The 24,475-nt window shown below is 55.5% G+C and overlaps 1 protein-coding gene across 1 annotated transcript; it reads right to left on the reverse strand.

Moving 5' to 3' along the window:
* Positions 1-1,366: 1,366 nt before the first annotated feature.
* UCKL1 (uridine-cytidine kinase 1 like 1) lies at positions 1,367-24,266 on the reverse strand. Its single transcript, XM_064391849.1, has 15 exons — positions 24,128-24,266; positions 16,262-16,455; positions 15,644-15,750; positions 15,123-15,293; positions 14,833-14,904; positions 13,160-13,349; positions 11,709-11,770; positions 10,423-10,439; positions 4,255-4,353; positions 3,818-3,911; positions 3,472-3,534; positions 3,047-3,169; positions 2,619-2,726; positions 2,296-2,452; positions 1,367-1,738 (listed from the first exon to the last, which is right to left on the reverse strand). Exons 1-15 carry the CDS (start codon positions 24,175-24,177, stop codon positions 1,662-1,664), a joined length of 1,584 nt encoding a protein of 527 aa, XP_064247919.1. The 5' UTR covers positions 24,178-24,266; the 3' UTR covers positions 1,367-1,661.
* Between the last annotated feature and the right edge of the window lie 209 nt (positions 24,267-24,475).

The raw sequence follows: 24,475 nt of genomic DNA on the forward strand, positions 1-24,475 counted from the left end.
GCCTAACCCCCCCATGCCTGCCTGTCCCCCCGTGTTTGTGCTCATGAGCTCTCCTTCCACCCACACAGGGAACTATTTTTAGCAGACACTAATCAAGTGTCAGTGTTGGCTCTGAGTGTGGCTTTCAGTGGAAGGCTCCTTCTTTCACCAAGTGCTGGCAGGAACTCGGGTGTGTTTTCTTTTAAATCTGGTTGACAATTTGCACAATGTGCCGCAGAGCAGGGGCAGTTATTTTGGGCTCGTCACACCCAAGCCCACACTGAGTGATCACCAGGTGACTCTCCATTTTGGTGAGGGCTTGGCAGAGCATCCCCCTCCCAATCCCGCGCCGCCAGCAGCACCTGCTTGCCTTGCCTCACCCCTCAGGAGCTGGCTCCAGGCCAGGGATTCCCAGACAAGAGGTAGCTTTGCTCCTCTCGGGATGCTTATCTCCTGCACAAAGGTGTTGGGTTGGAACTTTGAATCCTGCAGGTAAGGAAAATGCTCCATGTTCAGCCCTGGAGGTCACAGCCTCCTCTGGCTGAACGCCCCTGATGTGGGGCCAGCTCCCCCTCTACTGAGGGGACCCTGCTGAGTAACAGGTCACATCCTGTTCGCTGTGCCTGGGTCAGACACAGGACCTGCTGCTCACCATGTCTCGAGCAGCTCTGATTCAGTGAGAGCTGCGGTTGGGGCGAGCTCTGTTTCACTTTGGCTGCTGAACTCAGAACAGGCACTTGGTGCTTCTGCATGATCCCAGCTGAACTTCACAGAATTGCCTGAGTTAGAAGAGACCCACAAGGATGAGAGTCCTGCTCCTGACTGTGCAAAGGACACCCCAACAATCCCATCATGTGCCTGAGACTGCTGCCCAAATGTTCCTTGAGCTCTGTCAGCCTTGGGACTATGATCACTGCCCTGGGGATCTTTTAGTGCCTAACCACCCTCTGGGGAGGAAGAACCTTTTCCTAATATCCAACATAAAACATCCCATGACACAGCTCCAGCTGTTCCCTCAGGTCCTGTCCCTGGTCATACACAGAGATCAGTGACTGCCCCTCCACCCCCTTCAGGAGGAAGCTGCAGACCCTGACAGTTTCTGCCCTCAGTCTCCTCCAGGCTAAACAAACCAAGTGACCTCAGCTGCTCCTCATACGGCTTTCCCTCCAGATCCTCCATCATCCTTGTGGACACTCTATAATATCTTTGGTTTCCCTTCAGGCAGGAGGAACTGCCTCTACTCTGGTACCATGTCTTCATTTGGATTGAGGGTGTGGCATTCTTGATCTCCCACCACTGACCATGACATCTCCCCTCCCAGGACTGTAGTCTGGAAGGGTCACAAATCCTTCTAGGCACCCATGGGAAGTGACAAAGAATGGCTCAGTTCAAGAAAACCAGAGAAAAAATTTATTATTGTTCTTTATAAAATATCTCCAATAAGTTATATAGGCAAATATTTAAATTAAAATAAATTAACTCCGCTCTATGCTGGGACACGTGACTGCCCAAAAAGTCAAACTAGGATTTACGTTTCTCTGAAAAAATATGCCCTAGATCTCCGATGTAAGATTTGAAAAAAATATCTATGCTTGGTGAGAGGAAGGAGAAATCTGCACTGGACAGAGGGGTTAAGGTGCGGTGCTGAAGCTGCCTGGTGCCAGTGGCACCTCCACATCCAGCTAAGTGCTAAGAGCATCCTCATCATCACTCCAGTCAGGAGGAGCGTCCGTCCCGAAGTACCGATCACCAAAATTCCCTGTGGGGAGACAGAGAGTCAGAGTGCAGCACTGTGGGAGCCCAGAGACCCATCCTGCTGCCTGTCCTCATCAGAGCAGGCGAGGGGACCAGAGCAGGTTTATCTGACAGCTTGAACAGCAGGAAAACTTGAGTGGCAGCAAAACTGGAGCAGCCTGTAGGCTGGTTTACCACCCGGTGGAAGGTGTTTCCTGGCACAGGAGAGGTGAGGACAGAACACTGCGAGCTTATTTTGGGTGAACTCGTAGAAGGCGGCAGTTTAGGGAAGGAGGTGGGCACAAGGCTGCTCTAGTTGTCCCAGCCTGACTTCTCTGCCTGGGGCTGGAGGAGGCTCATGGCAGAGAATGGCTCCTGCTGCTGACAAGGCGATGGCTGCCCCGCAGCCCCCAGAACCAGCATGGTGATCCTGACACCCAGCTGGCAGCAGGACCCACGAGGGGCAGTGGGGCTCTGGGTAATGTAAGGCCAGACATAAAGTGCTGCTGACAACCATGTCCTCTCCCCACCAGAAGCACTAAAAATCCCCTCAGCACAAGTCCTTCCTAGCAGGACACTCACCGATGCCGGGGATTATCCGAAAGAGGTCATTCACCTTCTTGTCCACAGCCGTGGTGATGATCTTCACCCTGGGGAACGCATAGGCCACCGAGTGGACGCCCATCTCTGCCATGAGCAGGGAGAGCAGGAAGATCTTATCCTCTGGGACATCATGATCCTACAGAAGATGCACAGGGATAGCTCAGGGTGAGTTACCCTGTGCTGTGCACCCTGACACCCTCCTTCTTGCAGAGGAGCCAGCTCCAGGCACATCCCCTCAGCATGGCCGTGGCTGTGCTCTGCAGGCTGCTCCAGAGCAATCCCCCTGCCTGACCCGTCCGTACCAGCAGCACCCTCACTGCCATCATGGCTGCAGCGCCCGTGGAGACCGTGCAGTCCATCAGGATGACATGGTCTTCACTGATGTCCTTCGGCAGCCGCAGGTAGTGGAGCTGGGTGGAGGAAAGAGAAAGAGAAAGCAGCTTAGAGGCTGCAGGGAAATGGAGCAACCTGAGCCCTTCTCTTTGAGGAGTGAAGGATCCCTCCTGCCTCTCTGTCCCTGGCCCCTGGCTGTCAGCTCAGAGCCAGCACAAACCAGCCCCTGTGTGCACAAGCCTGCTGGCAAAACCCACCTGAGCAGCTTCCAAAGCACTCAACCCCTGCCAAGACAAACTGCTGGGTTGCTGAAAGGCTGTCAGGAAACACCTGAGCCACGGCCCCACCCTGCACGCAGGTTAACACCAGGAGATGCCCTCAGCAGCCCAGGCTGTACCTCTGGCTCGCCGGTGTTGCAGTTGGTCTGGATGAGGATGGTGCCGATGCGGACGTCCTTGCACACCGCGCGCAGCGCCGGCTCCATGGTCTCTCCCGCTCGCAGGATGGACACCCCGGTGATCTGCAGCACACAGCCGGGGTGGGTGCACGGGGTAGGAGCTGCCACCACCCCACATCGGTCTCAGCAGCGGGGGACTCTAGTGGGCAACCTAAAAGCACATCCCTTCCAAGAGCCCCAGGCCACCCTCAGTGAGAGGGCATGAGTGGCACAGTGACACTGCTGATGGCACCCTTGGGCACCAACTTGCCTTTTCTGGTGGTACAGGGTGTCATACTCATGACACCAGGCAGCAAACCCAGCCTGATGGCAGCCAGGGCTTCCATTGCACCCCCACGAGGCAGATCTCAATGGCTTCCACTTACTTGCTTCCCGCTGTATGTCCTCCCTTCATAGTCATGTCCCTGAGGGGTCTGGACTGTGCAACTCTACAAAAAACATGTGAGAAGAGTTACCAGGGGCTCTGATGTGGCTCTCACAGGAGCCCTGGAGTCAGCAAGCAAGGGGTTGAACCCTTGGACACCAAGGCTGGACAAAGAATTGTCACCCAGGGCCACAGCACTGCTCCATGGCCTTGGGGAGTCCTGGTGCTTTTTAATCCAATGGTCCATGGGGAAGGTTGGAGGAGCAGCACCAGGATAGTCCCAGCACCCCAACAGCTGAGGGTGAGGAATCAGAGAGGAAACCCAGCACCTACAGCCTTGAACCCACCTGGAAGGGGAGCAGGGAGAGCGCGTGCTCAATCAGCAACCGCATCAACCTTTTGGAGTAGAAAATGAACTCGTCTCTGCTGGTCTCCTTGTTTCTAGAGGGGAGGGAAAGGCAATGTCAGCTCTGGACCAAAATGTGTCCCAGGAGATGCTGCCAGAGGTCTGGCAGTCCCTGCCCCTTCCTGTTTTTTGTTTGCACCATCTGAGCCTGAATCTGTGCTGTCTTTTTCAAGGTAAAAAGCAGAAAAACCGTTGGCAAGACCACTGAGCAGTAACTGCACAGCTCCTCTATGCAGGGGCCATGACCATCTGCCCTATCTTGTGTCTCCAAGCCATACTGACAGGCAAAAGTGGGATTGGGAAGCCCAAAGACAGGCCAGCCCATCCCATGAGCAGCCGAGCCCCATCCCACCCCAGGAGCCACGGCAGGGGCTTTACCTGATGATGGTGTGCATGCCCCTCACCTGAGGGGTGCTCTTCAGCACACTGAGGGTCTGAGGAAGGGGGTGGCACTGGTGGGCAGAGGCCAGGGCAGCCCTGAAAACCAAACACATGGTCAGAAGGTCTGGGGAAGGCTGCCTGAAGGCTGGAGCACAGCACACGGGCAGAGCCATCCTCCCAGATGTCATCTCACACTGCAAACACACACAGAGGCCATCCAGCTGAGCTGAGTGAGCAGCCAGCCCTGCCTGGTCCCTGCCATGGCAAAGGGACCCACAAACCAGGGCCACTGGAGTTAGGGTGACCTTGCAGCCCAAGGACCTGCCCTTCCTGCTGGACAGCTCACCCAGGATCACAGAATGGTTTGGGTTGGAAAGGACTTTAAGGACCATCTTGTTCCAGCCCTGTGCCATGGGCAGGGACACCTTCCACTATCCCAGGTTAATCCAAGCCTCATCCAGCCTGGCCTTAAACACTTCCAGGGATAGGGCAGCCACACCTTCTCTGAAGGTGGCTGGCCCATCTTGGTCTCCACTGCCTGGGAAGAAAGTAGAAAATAAAATCAAAACCTTCTCTTATTCCAGAATCTTATCTATTGATGGATCTTGGACCCACGGGGTGAGGAGGGGCTGTTGTGGCTGTCTCTGACCTACAAGTGCCAGATGTCACGAGGAATTGGACAGGCAGCCAGGCTGGCACATACCTGGAATGTGACTATTTCAGAGACCACTTGGCCCATTCCAAATTGGGAACAGCTTCAAGACTTTCTGGCTGGACAGGACTGGCTCTGTGTGACTCATTCCACATAACGAACAGGGCTGGGAGCTATTCTGGGATCAAGGGAACACCATTCACGGGGAAGGCACAATGGAGCCCCATTAGTCACTTCTCCCTGGGAGAGTGGCAGTAATGAGAAGAAGGTCACATTTGGCTTCCACAAGGCTGGGCAGGATGGACAGGCAGCTCTGTCTGGGAGGAGGGCTGGGGTTGGAAAGCCACACGTCAGATCACACACGTGCCAGCGGCTGCATCCGGCAAAAAACACAGAGATGTCAGGGAGGCAGGGAAGGGAGCAAATGAAAGCACTGCGTGATTAAGTTTTCAAATCAAGCAGAAACCTAGATTAATGGCACACAGAGGCACGCAAGCAGAGAGGAAGACAGAGAAGATGGACAGGCGTGGAGGAGGGCAGAGCTTGAGGCCTCCATCCACACAGCCATCTCCTGGTCTTGGCCAACCAACACCAAATGAGACATTCCCAAGGCCTGTGGGTACTTAAGGGCTCCTTCTTGCTTTACCAGCTCCACTCCTCTGTAGCACCCAAGAGCCCCATGCATGGAACACTCCAGGACAGCTGGCAGCCATGCAGAGAGCATGGATGGGCTGTGGTTCCCCCGTGGGCTTGCCTGCTGCGTGCAGACCCCACTGCTGGTTGGGACAAGCAGCCCTCAAGCCCTGGCCCCGCTGTCAGTGAAGCAAGCTCACTCCGTTAGTCGCTGTCCCATGGGTTAGAAGCCTTGGAGATGCTCCCTGCTGGCAGCACCCACAGCTCTGCCCCCACATCCCTCCCTTCCCTCTCCTGCCAGAGCTGGCCTGGGGACAGATCCTGGGGGCACAGCCCTGCCTAAAGCCCTCTCAGCCCCTGGGATGCCAATACATGTGGTGGAGAGGGCCTTGGCAGACACTGGGGCTGGCATGGGGGCTGCCCTTTGTGGGGCAGAGACAGGCCCCCAGCACAGAGCCACACACCCGCACGTGGCCCTGGCTGGGTTTGCCCAGGTGACAAACTGCTGCTGCCTAAACCACAGGAGCTGTTTGGGTCATCTCCCATCACCACAGCTCACCAAGGAGCACAGGACTAAGCATGCCACTGGCACTTTTCCCCTCCATCACTGCCAGGTCCATGTCACAGCATCCCACCATGCCAGTGGAATGGGCAGCCCTTCTCCAGTCACGGTGTGACCTGACTCCTGCTCCCTGCCACAGGTACCAAGGGTTTTCCAACCTCCATGAGCAGTGGGAACACCTCCCCAGCATCCCAAGCTGCCAACAGACCCCCAGGAAATGCTGTCAGCATTCTGTCACCAAGTTTTCCACACCTTCCTTCGACACCCATGCAGCGTGGGGACAGGAGGTCTGGATACCCCTCTGCTTGGAAGCCACTCAGTGTTGTGAGGGTCTCCCCATGGTACTTTCTGGGGAAACAGGCCCTATTTTAGGGATAAAGCTTCTCTTTCAAGTGCCCCCACCTCTGTGTGGCCCACACAGCCCCAGCAAAGCAGGACCCCACGAGCTGCCTGCCCCAAGACCCCCTGGCTGGGTTAGTGAGGCAGCTCACCCTGCACAGCCCTCGCCCACTCCCCGCCGTTAGTCACAACCAAACACTGCCATAAGCATTTGTCTCCTCACATATCCCAGCGCAGCTTCCTCTGGTCACCCGGTGGGAGGGATGTTCAGGGGAGACAAGACAGGAGACACCAGAGTTTAAGAGGAGAGGGACAAACGTGACATGAAACAGAGGAGAGAGCACTGTCATTAGTCAGAGGGGGAAAAAATCCCCTAATTGATCGCTGGCTCTTGGACCTGCCCGGTGCCGGGGCCATCACCGTGCAGACACAGCACTCCTCCCTTGGTGACCAAGGCATGTCCCCACTGCTCTCCACAGCACTGCCTCCACTCCTGGCTCCAAGAGGGAAAAGAACTGTCTGCTCTCACTGTCCTGGAGCCACAGCAGGGACACTGTCCCACCTGTGTCCCATGTAGCAGCACACTGCAATGGTGGCTCTTGGAGTTTGGAGGGACGTAGAGCCATAGAATGCTAGAATGATTTGGATGAGAAGGAACCTTAAAGATCAGCTCATTCCACCCTCCCTGCCATAAGCAGGGACACCTTCCACTAGACCAGGTTTCTCCAAGCCCCATCCAGTCTGGTTCTCCACACTTCCAGGGCTCATGCCAAGCCCTCACTGAGGGCTCCAGTGCAAGTTCAGAGCAAGCACAGGCACTCAAGGCCCATAAACTTTGTCCAGCCTAAAAATCCTTCATCCAACCTGCCCTGATCCCAAGCAAAATCCCAAACTTATGCACTGCCAGAGGTGTTCCCCTCCTGAACGATGATGATCTCCAAGCCTTGGAGAACATTGAAAGCCAAGAGCATTGGAAATGTGGAGAGAAACCTGGCTCTGAACAGGACATCTCCTGCAGGGATGACTTTCCTTCTCCCAGGCTCACCATGGCTGGAGAGGGCCTGCAGGCTGAGGGAAGAGCTCAGCCCTTCCAGCAGCCATCCACTGCCACCCGCTGCCCATCCTGGGAGGGAAGGAGGGACTGTGATGCCTCCTGTCCCCCCCTGCCAACACAGGACTGTGACAGAACATCCAGACGGGCAGCCATGAGCACATCAAGAAAACGTCTTATTTTGGAAACTTATTTTTTCCCCCTGAGAACAAAGGCTTTAAAGGGAAAATAAAATGGAAAGAAGAAGAAAGAGAGAGAGAAAGGGGTGACCATCTCCCAGGAAGGCTTCAGGGAGCATCCTTGGCTCTTTGTGGAACATGCTATCGAGCAGGAAGCAGACAAGAGACATCCAGCTACAAAGGAGATGATGCAGTCAAGGCATTTCAAACACGTACACGGCTGCCTTTCAGGGCTGACATTTCAAACAAGGGCTATTAAACTGAGCCACGGGTTGATATTTAAAGACACAATTGGCAAAGGGCACGCCAAGCTGATCGGGACCCTGGGGGTGGGGAATATTGATTGGTGAGGGAATGGGCTGGAAAGAGCCGGCTCCAGAGCGTGGCAGAGGGATGGAGGACAGGCTGGGTTGGGAGCAGTGAGCCTCAGCATGGGCTGGCTGCTCCAGCTCCTGCTGCCAGGCTCCAGGAGGAATACCCACCTGGGAGTGCTGTATGGAACAGCATCTCCAGCATGAGCACAGCCAAACAGGGGGGAAGCTGGATAAGAAATGTCCTAAGAATGCTAAGGTCCAAGCTGTGCTCTGAGGGATTAACTGGGAAGGCAAGCATGCTCCTCAGCAGCCAGTGGTTTCAGAATGAAGACAAGCATTGCATGTCCAAGGAAGGCACCACAGGCTTTAAACCCCCCAGAATTCACCCATCTGAGTGGGGAGAGGCACTCCCTGCCTGTCCCAGCCAGTCACTTGGCCAGGAGAGGCAGCCCTGGGGCACAAGGACCACAGACACACCTGGGACTGGGGCCAGATCTGAGCATTCAGGTTTTATCCTACCAGCACAAAGCCCTCCCTGTGTCCCCAGCACTGCCAAACAGCAGTGACTTCAGAACGACTGTGACATTTAAATGAAGCCATTCCAGACAAGAGGATGGGGAATTGTTTGTGATGAAAAGCCCATATTTGCCAGGCACACCTCACTTGGTGTGACTCCATCCACCCTCTCTTGCAGAAAGACAGCAGGGCTGGGGGAGACCACGGCAGCACTAAAGCACTGGGGCTCCAGCAGCAGCAACAGATTTGGGTTTTTGCAGGAATTTTTTTCCAGATTTTCTGTCAAAGGCATAAATAGAAGCTTTAAACAGAAGATAAAACCACCTGTGGGTGTGGTGATCATGGAGGTGTTTCTGGAGGTCAGAGTTACCTTGCTGAACTTGCTATCATAAAACTTCTAATACTTTATGGATATATTAAAGACCCAATTTTTAAGTACAGAAGAAGATCACCTGTACTGAGCAACCCTTTAATTAAGGAGAAAGACAGATATATACTTACACACACATAAAATTTCCCATCTCTATATACACATACCTATTTGCACACATATTAATTTCCTCTCTAGTTTTATTCCTGCCATTATTAAAGCCACACATTTCTCTTCATACTAAAGAGCACTTTCCCACCTGGACCTCCAGACACAGAGGGAAGCTTACGTGTCTGTATGGAAATATCAGGCCCCAGGGTGTTAAACAAGCAAAGGGAAATAAAATAAAACATCCATTTGTCTAGTCTAGGAAGTGACTGGCTGAGGCAGAAATAAGTAAAGCAGAGCCTTTTCCCTGCTCATCTCAGTTATTTTAAAAGCTCATTGTATGCCAAATGTAAATCTTAAGGTTACTGGAGTTGAGTGTCTCCATGCAATGATGGAGATCTAAATGGAAACCCATCTTCAGTAATGCATTCCCTCTGCTCCTGAAAGAATACCTGAAAGCCTAGGTGGCTTCTTAATGGAAGCAGGAGAGCTGAAATCCCATCTGGGGCCCCATGCTGAAGAGGTTAAGTAATTCAATATATATGTTATAGCATCCACCCGAAGATACTGAGAATTTAGAAATCCTGCTGGATTTAGGCAGCAGGATTTTCTCAGTCCTCCAGAAGCTGAGGGAAAGTTGGTACCTCTGGCCATGTGAAGGTGCTACACTCCTGTGGGTGCCTCCAGGCAGATCCTTGTGTGCAGTGAGGGGCCCAGGGCTCCCACCACCCTCAAGGTCAGATTGGTTTGGCCTGGGAGGGACCTCAAAGACCATCTTATTCCAACCCCTTGCCATGGGCAGGGACACCTTCTACTGTGCCAGGTTGCTCCAAGCCCCATCCAACCAGGCCTTGGACACTTCCAGGGATGGGGCAGCCACAGCTGCTCTGGGCAGCCTGTGCCAGGGCCTCAGCACCCCCACAGGGAAGAATTTCTTCCTATTACCCAATCTAAATTTCTCCTCCTTTAGTTTAAAACTGTTCCCCCTCATTCTATCACTATCATTTAAAAAGTCACTCTCCACCCTTTTTTCAAGGTTTTTCACCCTGTAACTAATCTAATAATTGATGCTTAATGATCTTTAATCATCAGGGATGGAGAGCAGCTCTGAAAATCGTTCATTTTAGAGGACGAACAGAAATAAAAGAGAACCTCAGGATGCAAAGCCTCCCCTCCAGCAGATTCCAGGGATCCCCAGGTGCAAACCTGGCCCTGTCCCAGCCTCAGGGGTCTGCACTCAGGCTGGCAGTACCTCCCTGGGGAGCAGCCCTGGCCCTGCCACCCCGAAGCCAAGGGCAAGGTGGCCCTTTGTCGCCGTGCAGGTGACAAGGCCGTGCTCTAGGCGAGCTGCTGGTCCCGCCGTGGGTCGGGGTGAGGCCAAGCAGTGCCTGGCATTGGAAATGCCTCGGCTGCACAGACAGGACAGAGTGAGGGCTCTTACCTGACACTGAGTTCACGCTGCGGCAGCAACACAAAGACACAACGCAACCGGTATTAAGCATTGTCAACACCAGGGTCGTTTCAAGACAGAAAAAAAGGAAAAATAGGAGTATTTTCCTGAATTCACATGCAGCCTTTTGCCCTTCTTCCCCTCCCCAGGTCAGGAAAGCCCTCCCCAAGCCAACCCCTTGCCTGGCTCATAGCGGCACCCTGGGGGTGCTGGGTTTGCTGTGGCATTCCCTGGCTGGGTCCCAGGAGCTGGGGGAAACAGCCATTCCCCTTTCCTGGACTCTGCCTCAGCCTGGCACTAGCAGAGATGCTGGATCCTTCCTCCTGTGACCAAGGGTTTAGAAACCACCTTCCCAACCAGAGTTTGGTGCTGGGAATTCAGGCAGCCAGGTACTCCAGGAGGAAGAAACTGCCAAGACACCTTTGCCAAGAGCAGTCCCTCCTGAACAGGCACGGGAAGCTGGATGCCAAGGTGTGCCAGCTCCCATCCCAGGGCTGAGCAGCTCCTGCCACCTGGGAGCTCCAAAAAAAGACTTGAAAGAGTCAAGCCCTTTGTTTTCCAGTGCATCTATATCCAGGTCACACTCCCTGCACTTCCCAGGACATCACTCTGAGCATTTCCACGACTGAAAGATCACCAAAGCTATGGGGTAGGAGGAGACTGCTGCTCAGGGACAGCAACACAAAATGCCATCAGTTCACTGCAGGGTCCCAAACCACTGGTTGGGACTAGCCCAGGACCAACAGGAGAAGACTTAAAGCCAGGAGTGGGGAAGTGATGGAGCGTGGGCCTGGATTGAGGCTCAAATGTGACAAGACTTTGAGTTTTGAAACCCAGGAGCTGCACACAGCACAGAAGAGGAGAAGTGGGCTCCTTACTGGAAAGATTGCAGCAGTGTCTGCATGGGAGGGAAGAGGAAAAGACCAGGAGCAGTGGAGGGTATGGGGCAATGCTGGCCCTGGGAGGGCTGCAGACAGGGGGACACATCCCTTGGGCCACGGGAGGGTGGCTGGTTTGTCCCCTCATGACTTGCTGTCCCAGGGAGAGAAGGAAGCCGCAGCTGGACCACAGCTGGCAGAGGAGCCAGGACCAGAGCACAGGGAGAAGGCAGTTTCCTCCACGGGACTGAGGGAAAGGGCTGGGAGGAGTTCACAGGAACTCCCACACCTAGAGCACAGGAGAAGCCAGGCCATTCCCACCTGGGCACCCAGAGCACAGCTCCCTGCCAGGCAAGGCTGTGAACCCCCCTCAGCACCCAGGGACCAGGCAGCTCTCACCTCTTCCAGCTGGCTGTGGACGTGCTGAACTATCAGGTCGATGGCCACAGTGTTTCCACTCCCTGGAGGGACCCAAAAGCAAAAGAATCACAGAATGAGGATTGTAAAGGTTGGAAAAGCCCTCTAAGATCATTGAGTCCAACCATTAAATCAGCACTGCCAAACCCACCACTAATCCACGTCCATTAGGGTTATGCCTGGGGTTAGGGCTCAGAAAACCACAAAGCCCAAAGTTCCAGGGACTCTGCAGCTACAAAAGGCATGCCAAGGGGAACACAGAACTGTTACATTTATATTTTCTGAAAAATCCCTTTGCCCAGGATTTTTCTCCTGAGAAGCCTCAGAAAAAAAAAAGAAAAACAATTTTATCTCATTTGCCTCTCCTGTGTTTTGCTGCCTTGGAATGTGTTTGGAGATTGTTTATCCAACAGGTTGCTGTAAATTGTTTTAACTTATTGGCCAACCAATGCCAAAGTGTGTCAGGACTCTGGAAAGAGTCAGGGGTTTTATTATTATCTTTTTAGCATTCTGTAAGTATCCTTTCTGTATTCTTTAGTACAGTATAGTCTAATATTCTATAATATAATATAAATATAATATAATAATATAATATATAATATAATATATAATATAATATAATATAATATAATATAATAATAAATTAACCTTCTGAGAACATGAAATCAGATTCATCATTCCTTCCTGTCATGAGGGCACCCCGCAAATACAATAGAGGACTGCCACACCATGGCTCCCCCACATCCATGTGCTTGGCACCAGCCTTACCCCATGAGGTTCTACTGCCCTGCCTAGGGTTAGGGTTAGGCCTAACCTCTACCAGGTCAGGCCTAGTAGAACCATGAGGTTCCACTGCCCTGCCTAGGGTTAGGGTTAGGCCTAACCTCTACCAGGTCAGGCCTAGTAGAACCATGAGGTTCCACTGCCCTGCCTAGGGTTAGGGTTAGGCCTAACCTCTGCTAGGTCAGGCCTAGTAGAACCATGAGGTTCCACTGCTCTGCCTAGGGTTAGGGTTAGGCCTAACCTCTGCTAGGTCAGGCCTAGTAGAACCATGAGGTTCCACTGCTCTGCCTAGGGTTAGGGTTAGGCCTAACCTCTACCAGGTCAGGCCTAGTAGAACCATGAGGCTCCACTGCTCTGCCTAGGGTTAGGGTTAGGCCTAATCTCTGCTAGGTCAGGCCTAGTAGAACCATGAGGTTCCACTGCCCTGCCTAGGGTTAGGGTTAGGCCTAACCTCTACCAGGTCAGGCCTAGTAGAACCATGAGGTTCCACTGCTCTGCCTAGGGTTAGGGTTAGGCCTAACCTCTACCAGGTCAGGCCTAGTAGAACCATGAGGCTCCACTGCTCTGCCTAGGTTTACTCCTTGGGTTAAGGCTCAGAAAACCACAAAGCCCAGAGGGCTGGGGTGGTGTGGACTGCCCTGGGCAGGTACCTCGGGGCACCACGATGTCTGCCAGCCTCATGGTGGGCTGGATGTACTGGTCGAAGGCGGGCTTGACAAACTTGTTGTACTGCTTGATGACGCCCTCGATGTCGCGGCCGCGCTCGCTGATGTCCCGGCGCAGGCGGCGCACCAGGCGGATGTCCGAGTCCGTGTCCACGAATATCTTCAGATCCAGGAGCTGAAAGGAGAGGGGAGGGGACAAATCCCACCTGCTCAGGTGTGGGACTCAACCCACCTTCCCCTGCTGCCCCAAGCGGGGCTGAGCCCAGCCCAGTTTAACAGGCCTGGCTCTGCTCCAGCCTGAGCAGAGCTTTTCCCTGGAATCTGCCTGGTGCTGCTGTCAGCCCCCTGCTGCCACCTTATTCCCACATTCCCTGAGATCTGTCCTGCTCCAAACTCTGTCCCTACTGCTAACCAGCTCCAAGAATTTGGCTGGATGTTATTTAAGAGCAAGGAGGAGATGAGGAGTTACTGTCCGTGACACACACCAAACACTGGCTTCCTAATCAAAGAATCCTTGGACAGTTTGAACTGGAAGGGACTTTAAAGATCATCTCATTCCAAGCTTCTCCCACGGGCAGGGAATTAATGCTGGCAAGGAGCCAGCACGGCAGGGCAGCTCATGACTCTGTCCTTAACTGCAGGAGGCAGGAGTGGGGATGCTGAGCGGAGTCTCCTGGGGGATTCACCCGGCTGCCCACTGGAGGTCATCCTTGCTCCAGGAAAGTGCAACCCAAGCTCTCACTTGGCAGGGGAGGAAACTTTTCAGAGAGAGCTTGGCTGAGTCTGTGTATGGCTCACTGCCTGCTGCAGCATTTGTCAGGGCTGCAAAGATGCTCTGAGGGATGGAGACAGGCTGAGAGAGCTGTACAGCCTGGAGAAGAGAAGGCTCTGGAGAGACCTTAGAGACCTTCCTGTACCCAAAGAAGCTCCAAGAGAAATGAAGAGGGACTTTGAACAAGGATTTGGAGTAACAGAACAAGGGGAGGTGGCTTCACAATGCCAGAGGCAAGGGTTAGATGAGATACTGAGAGGAAATTTGTCCTTGTGAAGGTGCTGAGGCCCTGGCACAGGGTGCCCAGAGAAGCTGTGGGTGCCCCATCCCTGGAAGTGCTCATGGCCAGGTTGGACAGGGCTTGGAGCAACCTGGGACAGTGGAAGGTGTCCCTGCCTATGGGTGGGACTTGGAACAAGATGAGCTTTAAGGACCCTTCCAACCTAAACCATTCTATGGTCCTATGATATATCCAAATAATCCCCAAGAGAGCCTGAAGTGCTGGACGATTCCAGCTAGGAACACCAAGCTCTGTGCAGCAGAATTTCAGCAGACTTTGCCTCTGTCTGTGCAAACTGCAGCTTGCAGTGTGGAGGTGGGCTATTTCCAGTTGTGTTTATGCACCAGCACTGCCAGGAACCAGGTTATACTCAGCTCCTGTTTCCTGGGCACGAATGGCTGAGATTGAGGTATTTGTTGAAACACTTGACCTCTGCCAGGGGCTTTTCCCTGGCTGCTGAGAGTCAAAGCCTGTTTCTCCTATTCAGGGAAGTGCTGCAGCATCTGGTGTAACCTGGAAGAGAAAGTAACCTCCCTGCTGCAGGACCTCAGGAGAGAGCACCCTCCCACCATCTCTCCCTGGAACTGCTTCAAAACCTTTCCTCACCTTCAGGAGCTCCTTGTCTGCAAATGCCATGATGCCTTCAAAGATAATCACATTGGCGCCATACAGGGTTTTCTGTGGAGTCAAAATGGATGTGGTCAGGCACAGAACCTCTGTCCCAGGGAATCTCTCTGGGTTGTGACTGTGACAGCTCACCCAAAAAGCACACCCTGAGCCAGGCAGGGTGACAGCACCAATCTGCAAGGGCCAGGGGCTGGAGGGGTGCAGTTGGCTGCCCCTCTGTCCTGCCCCGGCCATCCCCCAGCTTGTCCCACCCCCTCAGGGTGCCATACCCATTCCTTCTTGCGGCTGTGGGTGGTGAAGTCGTAGATGGGGATCTTGACACTCTTGCCTTGCTTCAGCTTCTTCAGGGTGGCGATGATGAGGTCGAAGTCAAAGGCGTCGGGATGGTCAAAGTTGAAGTCATTGCTGGCTGCCTGCTCCTGCTGCTGCTTGGTCAGCACCTGGCACAGAGCAGAGCTTAGGGCACACGGCTGGGCAGCGCCCTCCCCACTGCTGAGCCCAGCCACTCTTCCCTGCCCCACAGGAGCCACTGGAAGGGAAAACCACGTGGCTGCCCCTAAATCTATAAGGCTTCCTTACCAGGGGTTACCACATAATCCCAGATCGGTATGGGTTGGAAGGGACCTTAAAACTCACTTCATTCCAACCCCCTGCCATAGGCAGGGACACCTTCCACTGGAACAGGTTGCTCTAGGCCCTGTCCAACCTGGCCTTGAATGGGGAAACCACAGCTTCTCTGGGCTACAGCAAATTGAGGAGCCTGGCCAGGTTAACCGTGGTGCAGCCTCACCTTGTAGAAGGAGTCCATGGACAGCAGAACCACCCAGGGAACATCAAGAGCTTCAATGATCATGGTGGCCACCGTGGTCTTCCCAGAGGCGCTGCCTCCTCCCAGGCCTGCCAGGGAAAGGTGATGAAGCCACCAAGCCCAGGCACAACCCTTCCCACCACAGGCTGGAGCCCAGGTCCTGCACTGTTGCACTAAGCTGGAGTGGCCTCCAAAGAGGGAAGTCACAGGCACTCCAAGAGATTATCCTGGAAAATGTCATGTACTGGAACTGCCAGCAACGTGGCCAGCAAAAGCTGGGAAACCATTGTTAGATGGTTATGTAACACAGGGAGTGCTGGCATGGGAACCAGTCCAGAATGAATCCCTCTGAACCTGGGACAGCCCAGGCAACAGGAGCTGAGGGAACGAGAAGCAGAGTGTGTCTCCTACAACCCATCACGCCCTGCACACTCTCAGGTTCACCCACCCACCCAATGCAGGACTCACCACAGGGACCCCCCCTGCTCCTGCCCAGGCTGGAGCCAACCCCAAATTTCCAAGGAGGCGGCGGGGCAGAACTCCCACCAACACCTCCGTGAGAGCCACGAGGCGGGTGGCAGGGCTGCAGGGGTGACCCACCTATGACAAAGGCCTCCTTGGACTGTGTCCCGTGCTCGTTGTACCAGGGGGGCCGGCCTGCAGTGTAGATGGTTCTCTTGCTGGTGCGCAGCAGCGGCGGCTCCGACTTGCACTGGCTGGTGGTGCGCTTGCGGGGCGCCTTGCTGGAGCCCACGGCGGGGTACAGCCGGTCCAGGGACTCAGCACTGCTGCTGCTGCAGGGAGGAAGGGCCACAGTGACACGGTGGGAAGGACACACGTGCCTGGTGTGTGGGAGAGGGGTCTTTGGGGGATCCTGAGTTGTACAGGTGAAGGGTGGGGCAGCCAAGCGCAGCCCCGCTGCAGCACGACCAGCACCCACATCTCTGTGACCCACAGACAGCACTGAGGAATTCCCACACAGGAGCAATCTGAATCTGGAAGAGGTGCTATGCAAATATCCATCCTTAAAGTCCTGCTGTCTGAGGAATGTCTGCGTGAAATAAATCCCCCAGTGAGCTCTCAAAGCTTTGAGGGGTGTGTTCCAGGGGGCAACAGCCCACCCTGCTGTGCCAAGGGACCTTTCTTGGGGTTAGCAGTCAAACACATGGGTTACAGCACAACCATCCTCATCCCCTCCGTCCTCAGTCCCTTTTCTCTCCCCACTTTGAGTGCTCCACTCACACCTAAGACATAGTTCTCCCAACCTTTTGTCCTGAAGCCCCCTGGGCAAGCCTGCAAGCTGGGCAGAGCCATCAGCTTTGCCTTGGGAACTGAGAGCTCTGAGCTCACCCAAAGCCCTGGAGCTGCTGAACACTCTCTTATCTTCCCTGCTGGAGAGGGAGAGGAACAAGGCACCCTCCAGAGCCCTTTCCAGCTTGGCAGGAGGAGAGCTGTGGCTGGGAGGTGATAAGTGGCCTCTGGCCAGGAGATAAGCTGCAGCACTGCCTGGCCAGCTAAGGGACAGGGAGGATTATTTATACCAGGGCCTGCTCCTCCCTGCTCTGTTCTGCTGCCCCAGAGGGATGTCTGCTCCCTGGGAGAAAGTGCAAAGGGCTTTCCTGGCTCATGCTGTGCCTCTCCCCAGCCATGACTGGGCTGGAAGGGAGATCAAGAGATCTGGGCACCACTGGCTCCAAGCCATCACTGTTTGGTACAGCCCAGCTGAGCCAGCAGGGCTTTGCTGCTGCTCTGTTATGGCTTGCTCTTGAAAGGGCTTAAACTGCAGGGCTTTACAGATTTTGGGTTGATTTTAAGCTGTTTCAGTATGAAGATTAATTCCCCTCCCTCCCCCAGCCCCTTTTAGAACAATTTTAGATAAAGATCAAAATTTTTAGATAAAGAAGGGCCATATGTGTGCGAAACGACACAGCAACCCCCACCCCTGCATGGCAAACAAACCCCCTGGGCACGGTGGGATCCCCCTGGGCATGGCAGGATGCCCACAGCACACCATCCCTACCTCTGGCACATCCCTGTGCAGACAGGGATTGGCCTGGTTTTGCTGAACTCCTGCTAACAAAAGCCAGGCTGCAGCTCCTGCCCCTGTGACAGGACCTGTCCCACCCACGTCCACCCTAAGCTGTGCACTCCCCACAAGAGCTCAGGACACCAACACCCCATCCCACCAGCACACAGAGCCAGTTCCAAGCACTGCCAGGCTCAGGCTCAGCCCACAACACCCCAACTACGACTCTTTAAAAGCAACCCCAGGAGATGACACCCATCAGGAAACCTTCTGGGGTGTCTCCCTGTGAAAAAATGGCTCCTTGCAGGAGGAGAAGCAAACCCAGGCGGGATGTTTGGGTCTCCTCTGCCATGGGTGATGCTGCAGCAGCCACTGCACCCACTGGTGCTGCTCCCAGAGCGGGGCTGACAGCAGCTGCTGGTGCTGGGGCACAAACAACGTCACTTTCGGCTGGATTAAAGCAGAGGTGACACAAACACAGTTGTTTACCACAGGAGAAAGCGGGTCCTTTCATCCATATCCCAGCCCCTCTCCTGGGGCTCGCTCCAGAGCCGTGCTGCTCAGGCTGCTTCTCCTCTGGGATTGCACGTCAGTCTCCATGAGACAGGAGAGCCTGAGGGGCTCCTTGGTGTCACACAGCACCAAGCTCTGCTGTGCCAGCCTGCAGATCCCGACCCAGGCCACCATTCCCAAGTGACTCCCAGTTGGATGAAGCTGTTTTTCAGAGCTGGAGCAAGGCTGAGCTCTGCTCCCACCAGCATCATCACCCAGCTCCCGGCAGGGAGGAAGAGGCTTGGACTCCAACAGCTCCACCAGTGCTCAGAATTACAGCCACAGCCCCACCTTGCTTTCCCATCATCTCTCCACTCTGCTCTCCAGGGTGCCTGCAGCACACCCAGGGTGTTGGCACAGAGGGGACATTGCTGCAGGATGCAGGGACACCCCTGGGAGAGGAGTGGAGCCATCCTCCCCTTGCACACCCAGGGCTGCTCTGGGATGCAGCATCTGAATCCCATCCCAAGAGTTGCTGTTCTGCCTTATCTCATTCAAATAATTCTGGACTATCACCAAAATTCTACACATTTCTATCAGTATCATCTAAACCTGCACATCCATGCCTCATCTACGCCTGTATCCTCTACAGGCAGATGATATTCTACACCTCTCAGATCCACAATTCCCATGATTTATTTGGGACAAGGATGGCTGTGGGACTGTAGGGCTGCCCTGGAGTTCTCCAAAGGTCATGCCTTTTCTCCTAATGTTACACTGCAAGATTTGTAGATGTTTTCCAAGCTGCCTTTGCCAGGAAGGGGCTCTTCTTGCTCCAAAGGCTTGGCTGATCTCAGCCATCTCCACTGGCCATTTCTCCCTAATCCTGTTCAGAAATTCCCTGCAGCAGTGCTGAAGCCCCTGCAATGCCCTGTACAAGGTGAAGCCCCCAGAGAATGGGACTCTGTTTAGAGCTGGAACCAATGCCACTGCTCTGCCCAGAGGAGGGTCCTTGTCCCACGTGGACCCTCCCCAGCAGAGCAAAGCCCTGAGGTGCCAAAGCCACACAAATAGGAAAGGAAACATCACCTGGGCTTGGCAGCCCCTCTCCTGCCAAGCCTTCCTGGAGGGCCTGGCTGTCACCACCTCTCTCCAGGCTGTCCCCAGCTTTTGGGGATGCTTCTCCCTTCCCTGCAGATGCTGCATCCTTGCTGGAGCATTGTAGGAGAATGAATTACAGGCAACCTTGTACCTGGATAAGCCACAGCTGTACTAATTACCAAAACCAGCCTTGCCCCTAATGGATCACAGCCGTGATCAGCAAGGATGAGTGGTTAGTGGCTGGGGGAGGTCTGACCAAACAGGAGAGAGAATTGCTGCTGTGAGGGGTCTGCTGTGAGCTCACTCTGAGCCTGCAAGGGAAGCCACAGTGGGAGCCTGCTGTAGTCAGAGTCTGTGAGTATTGAAGTCTGTTGGCTGAGCCGTGAGGAAGAATAAACCAGGACCTTGGCACATGCTGATGAACCAGAGTGTGTGTCTCAGCTCATTTCTATCTCTACTGTGAGCTCTGCTGTGACAGAGTGTCCCAGAGGAAGCCTGGGGGGGTCCTGCTCCTCAGAAGGGCTCTCCAGCTCTGCTGTTGTGCCAGCACAAATGAAGGAAGCATTTTGCTCCTGCTTAGTCCAAGCACAGATTTACTGAGGTGCAAGGTGCTCTCCTTCCCCATCGCCACCCCTGTGCCCAGGCTCTCTGCATCCCACTGCCTTCAGAGACCCCTGCCCACCCTGGATCCATGCCGGGCTGGCAGAGCAAAGGCAGCACGTCCCAAAAGCACCCACAGCAGCAAGGAAAGATGGCACAGCCCCAAACCTGAACTTGGCAGCAGACAGGAGAGCATGTCCTGGGCTCTGCGCCCCGTAAACAACCCACAGACTGAGCTCCCAGCCCTATGGACCCCCCAGCAGCCCCCCACAGCCTGCTGAGGTGCCTGGCTGGCTGCAGCCACGTCCCGTGGGAAGCTGATATTTTCAGACAGGAACTGGGGCTGAGGGACTGGGACAGGAGCCACCAAGAGCTCACTGCAGCAAACAAACAGACAAAAAACGGCAAATTCCACCCAAAACCAAAGCAAGACTCACCCGCCATCTGGCCCAAGGGCCCAGCAGCCGGAGATGCGGACGCTGGAGAAGGCTGGGGGGCTGCTCATGTCCCCCTGTGTCCCCCTGCCGCCGGGCCAGGGGTGATCCTGGACTGAGGCTGTCACCCCCTGTCCCCGTCCCCACCTCAGCTCCTGTCCCACAGCCCCTGGCACTACCAGGGTGAGGGAGGGGCTCTGCCAGCGGGGCTCCCAGGGTGATTCTCGGGCCACAGAGCCATGTGGGGAGTGTCCCCCTGGAATGGGCACTGAAGGGTCCCGGGAGAAGGGGGCCAGGCAGAGCCCAGCAGAGCTGGGGCTGGAAGATGGCGGCAGGGAAGGGAGCAGAGCAGGGGGAGTGTCTGTGCCCGGGAGCTGCGAGGCGGTCAGCAGCATAAGAGGATAGCTTAACCTCCAGATTACGTTCATTACCTGATATTAATAGCACTGGCTTGATTAAAGAAAAAGAGGGGGGCTGGGGATGAGGTGACACCTCCCCTCACCGCCCCCAGCACAGGCAATAAACACCAGCCCCAGCCTCTGCTGCTGGGACTGGGGGTACTCGGCTGTCCTGGCTGTGGGCTCACAGGGAGGGCACCTGGAGAGGGACATCCACATCCCCTGGCACTGGTGAGTTCCCAGGGACTTCTCCACACCACTGGGGAGGGGGCTGCAGCGGGCAGGAGGGGATGACCCCGGGCAGGGGTACCCAGCCAGCAGCCCCCAGCCCTCCCCTGGTGGAGCAGTGGGGGCTCGGGGCCAGGGGCTGCTGACCATGTAGGGCTTTTGGTCCAGGACTCCCACCCCTCTCCCTTGGCTCCCATCAGTGGGGGGTCTGCCTGAGGGCCCCCCCTGGTCACTCAGCTTCCCCCAAGAGCTGCCCCTCAGCCCTGGAGTAAACAAGTGGGTGAAACTCAACACCCCGGGGCTGCCGGTGGCTAAGAATAACATCCCTCTGGCCGTGCCCGGCCATCCACTCCCTCTCCCTCAGCACCCCTGCCAGCTGCCCCTGCCCCCCCTCTTCCAGCACCAGCCTCTCCAGGGAGGGCAGGGAGCCTGGGCAAAACACGGGAAGCCCAGGGAGCCAGGCAGCTGCTGAAGGGCAGGACACGTGCCAAGGGTGGGAGATGCTGGGCACCATGGCAGGGGGGTCCAAGGCCAGCCCTGGGGCAGAGCAGCCCTGCCAAGGAAGGGAGGAGGTGGCACAGGAGGGCAGCCAGGCTCTGCCAGGGGCACAGAGCACCCGGACAAAGTCCCGTGGCCACCAAGTGAGACGCCAGCATGGTGAGACAGGAGCTTGGCCCCTGCACACCCACTGCTGAGGGCTTCCAGGCAGGGAGCTCCCTCCTGCTCAGCACCAACACCTGGAGATGGGGCCAGAAATGGAAAAAGACCCTTTCTTCCTCCTCCTCGAGCCATCAAGGTTATTCTAGAGGCAGGTGAAACACACTGCCTCCCAGACTTGTCAGGAAACCCCTCCTGCTCCTGCTCCTGCTCACCAATGGGACCTGCAGACCATCATCTCAAAAGAAGGAAACCTGATGGGAACCAGAAATGAGGGGCTGCTCCTGAGGCAGGGGAAGGGACAGGAGGGTTTTGGGGTAACCTGTCCCCAGCATGAGCTGCAGCTGCTGCCCCAACGTCAGGGAAGGGAGCGATGATCAAAGGAACTTTTCCATCCCTGGTCTCTGCCTGGACTCCCCTCTCGCTGTAAAAGCTCTCTCAGAAGTTTAAAAATAAAATTCCCTTCCGGAGCCATTTCTGTTCCTTCTCATTAAAGAAGCAAAAAAGCAAAGGGATGCGGGACACGGGTGAGGAGCCCTGGCCCAGGGATATTGTTCCTTATCGCCTGCTCCTGCTGCCACTTTTCCTGCCTTTGTTAAATGTCCAGGCAACAGGAGCAACTCTCCCAGCATCCCACCCACCATTCCCACTGGGCTCCCAGGTGGGACACCCTGGCTCCAAAGGCCAGCTGTGACTGAGCCTTCCTGCTGGCACACATCTCTGCTTCCCAAGCCCCTTCCCAGCTTCTGAGCTCTTGCACAAGTTGAAATTTCTGGGTTTTGGACTTTTTTCTTCCAGCGATTTTTAAGCAAATCCCTCCTCTAACAGCAGACTTAAAATACAGCAAAAGAGGAAAGCAGGCACAAAGGCCAGGGTCCCCTTTTCCTTCTGCTGCTGGCAGCTGCTGGGTGGGCTTCCCCTGAGATTCAAGGATGGAAGCTGGACTGCATGTGGATTTTCCTCGTTTGGTCACAAGTGCTGTCACTGGATTGGTGTAAGAGCTGCAGACACACCAAGCCCCCAGTGGAAGATGCCTGTTCCCAGGAGAGGATCCTGCTCCCAGAGCCCGTCCTGGGAGCAGCACCCACAGGAGCGTGGAGGTCAAACCTGCTCCCTCCATTGCTGAGTTGGGCTGGATCCAGCTCTTGGCTGGGCCTTCCCTGTCCAAGAAACCATCCCAAGGGATGAAGGAACACAGCCAAGGAATGGAGGAACATGTCCAAGGGATCAAAGAACCTGCCCACGGGATGGATGCACCTGCTTGAGGAATGAAGGAACCTGCCCATGGGATGGAGGAACCCACACAAGGAATGGAGGAACCTGGCTGCCATCCCTCTGTCACATGTCATGTCCATGCCCATCCTGGAACCCACGGAACGTCATTCCCAGTTTACCCAGCCTTGTACAAAGCTTTGTCCTGGCCGGAGCCACTGGAGCTGATGGTTCATCTCAGCAGCTCCACGCTCAGAGCTTCCAGCTCTGTTATGGTCTCTGCTCCCTCACCACAAAAGGACAAACAATTCCCTCTGCAAACCCAATTATCTGTTGCTATTTATACCAAGTGGGAGCCACAGTGGAGGGGCTCTGTTACACAACCCAGTTACTCATCCCTCACTCCACCAGCACAAATCAGGGAGACTCCTTCCTCCCATCCTCATCCTCAGCCTCAGCCTCATCCTCACCCTCATCCTCCCTGCTACCCACCACTGACTCACAGGAAGGGAACAGCAATGGGCTTAGCTGCTGGAACATGCAGGATGGGAACAGGAGGGATGGAACAGGAAGGAAGGGAACAGGAGGGATGGGAACAGGAGGGATGGGAACAGGAGGGATGGGAACAGGAGGGATGCTTTGGCACCGACTCCAGGGTTGCTGGGGCGGTGCTGTGGGGTGTTGGTACCCTACAAGCAGGGATACAGGGATGCTCCATCCCTGTAAGCTTTGCCACATCCCCAGAGCACCAGTGATGCTCCAAATGCAATTCCCAGATACTTGATGTTTGGGAGCAGTCAGTCCCCTCGGGTTTGTTCTGAAAAAGGGGGTGGAAAATAGAGGGGAAAACATGAGTGAGTGTGTGGGGGGAGGGGGCTGAGGGCAATCACCCTGTATGGGGTTTTGGGTGGAAAAGTTTAGGTTGTCCCACTCTTCATCTTGATGGAGAGGATGCGTGTGCGAGCAAGCTTGGAAAATGGGAGGCTGTGGCTTATCTGCTGGGAAATTAAGGGCAAAAACCATAAAATAAGGCAAACAAGGGGAAAGGTAACAACATGAAAGGGAGCGGGGAAAAAAGGATGAAAATAAACAAGGGATAAAGCGGGGGTGGGAAGAAGCGGTCGGTGGGGAAGGCGAAGGGATGCCACGGGGCGCTGGGCTCGGGGAGGCCCCACTCGCGGAAGCGGCACCGCGGGGAACGGCAGCGGCACCGCAACCCCCGGAGCCGGCGGCACACCGGGAACGGCGGCCCCGGGGCGCCAGGGCGCCGCTCCCGCCCCGGAGCCACCATCCCGGGGAAAAGCAAGCGGGGTCTTACCTGTCGTGCGGCTCGCCCGGAGCCCCCTCGGGCACCGGGGCCGCGGCCATGGTGCTGCGGGGAGAGGCGGGGCGGCGGGGGCGGCGCTGCCGCGGGGATCCCCGGGACTTGTAGTGCGGGTGGGAGGCAGCGGCAACGCGGGCCTTTGGGGGCCCTGGTGGGGCACGGAGGGGTGCTGCGGTCACGGGTAAGGGCTGTGCGGGGAGATGGGGCTGTGCGGGCACGGCCGGGTGCTGTAGGGCACGAGGCTGTGGGGTGCGGGTGGGCGTTTGGAGGTGTAGGTGGGTGTTCGGGGCATGGGTGGGTGCTGCGGGGCTCACGGCGATGCTGTGGGTACCTGCGGGTGGA

The sequence above is a fragment of the Passer domesticus genome, chromosome 16 (assembly GCF_036417665.1).
Source record: "Passer domesticus isolate bPasDom1 chromosome 16, bPasDom1.hap1, whole genome shotgun sequence".
Taxonomy (NCBI): domain Eukaryota; kingdom Metazoa; phylum Chordata; class Aves; order Passeriformes; family Passeridae; genus Passer; species Passer domesticus.

Coding starts and splice junctions, on each gene's coding strand:
- UCKL1 (XM_064391849.1), bottom strand. CDS start 24,177: ATGGCCGCGGCCCCGGTGCCCGAGGGGGCTCCGGGCGAGCCGCACGAC. Junction 3,912..4,254: donor GGCATGCACACCATCATCAG/GTAAAGCCCCTG, acceptor CCTCCCCTCTAG/AAACAAGGAGACCAGCAGAG. Junction 1,739..2,295: donor TCGGATAATCCCCGGCATCG/GTGAGTGTCCTG, acceptor GTCTCCCCACAG/GGAATTTTGGTGATCGGTAC.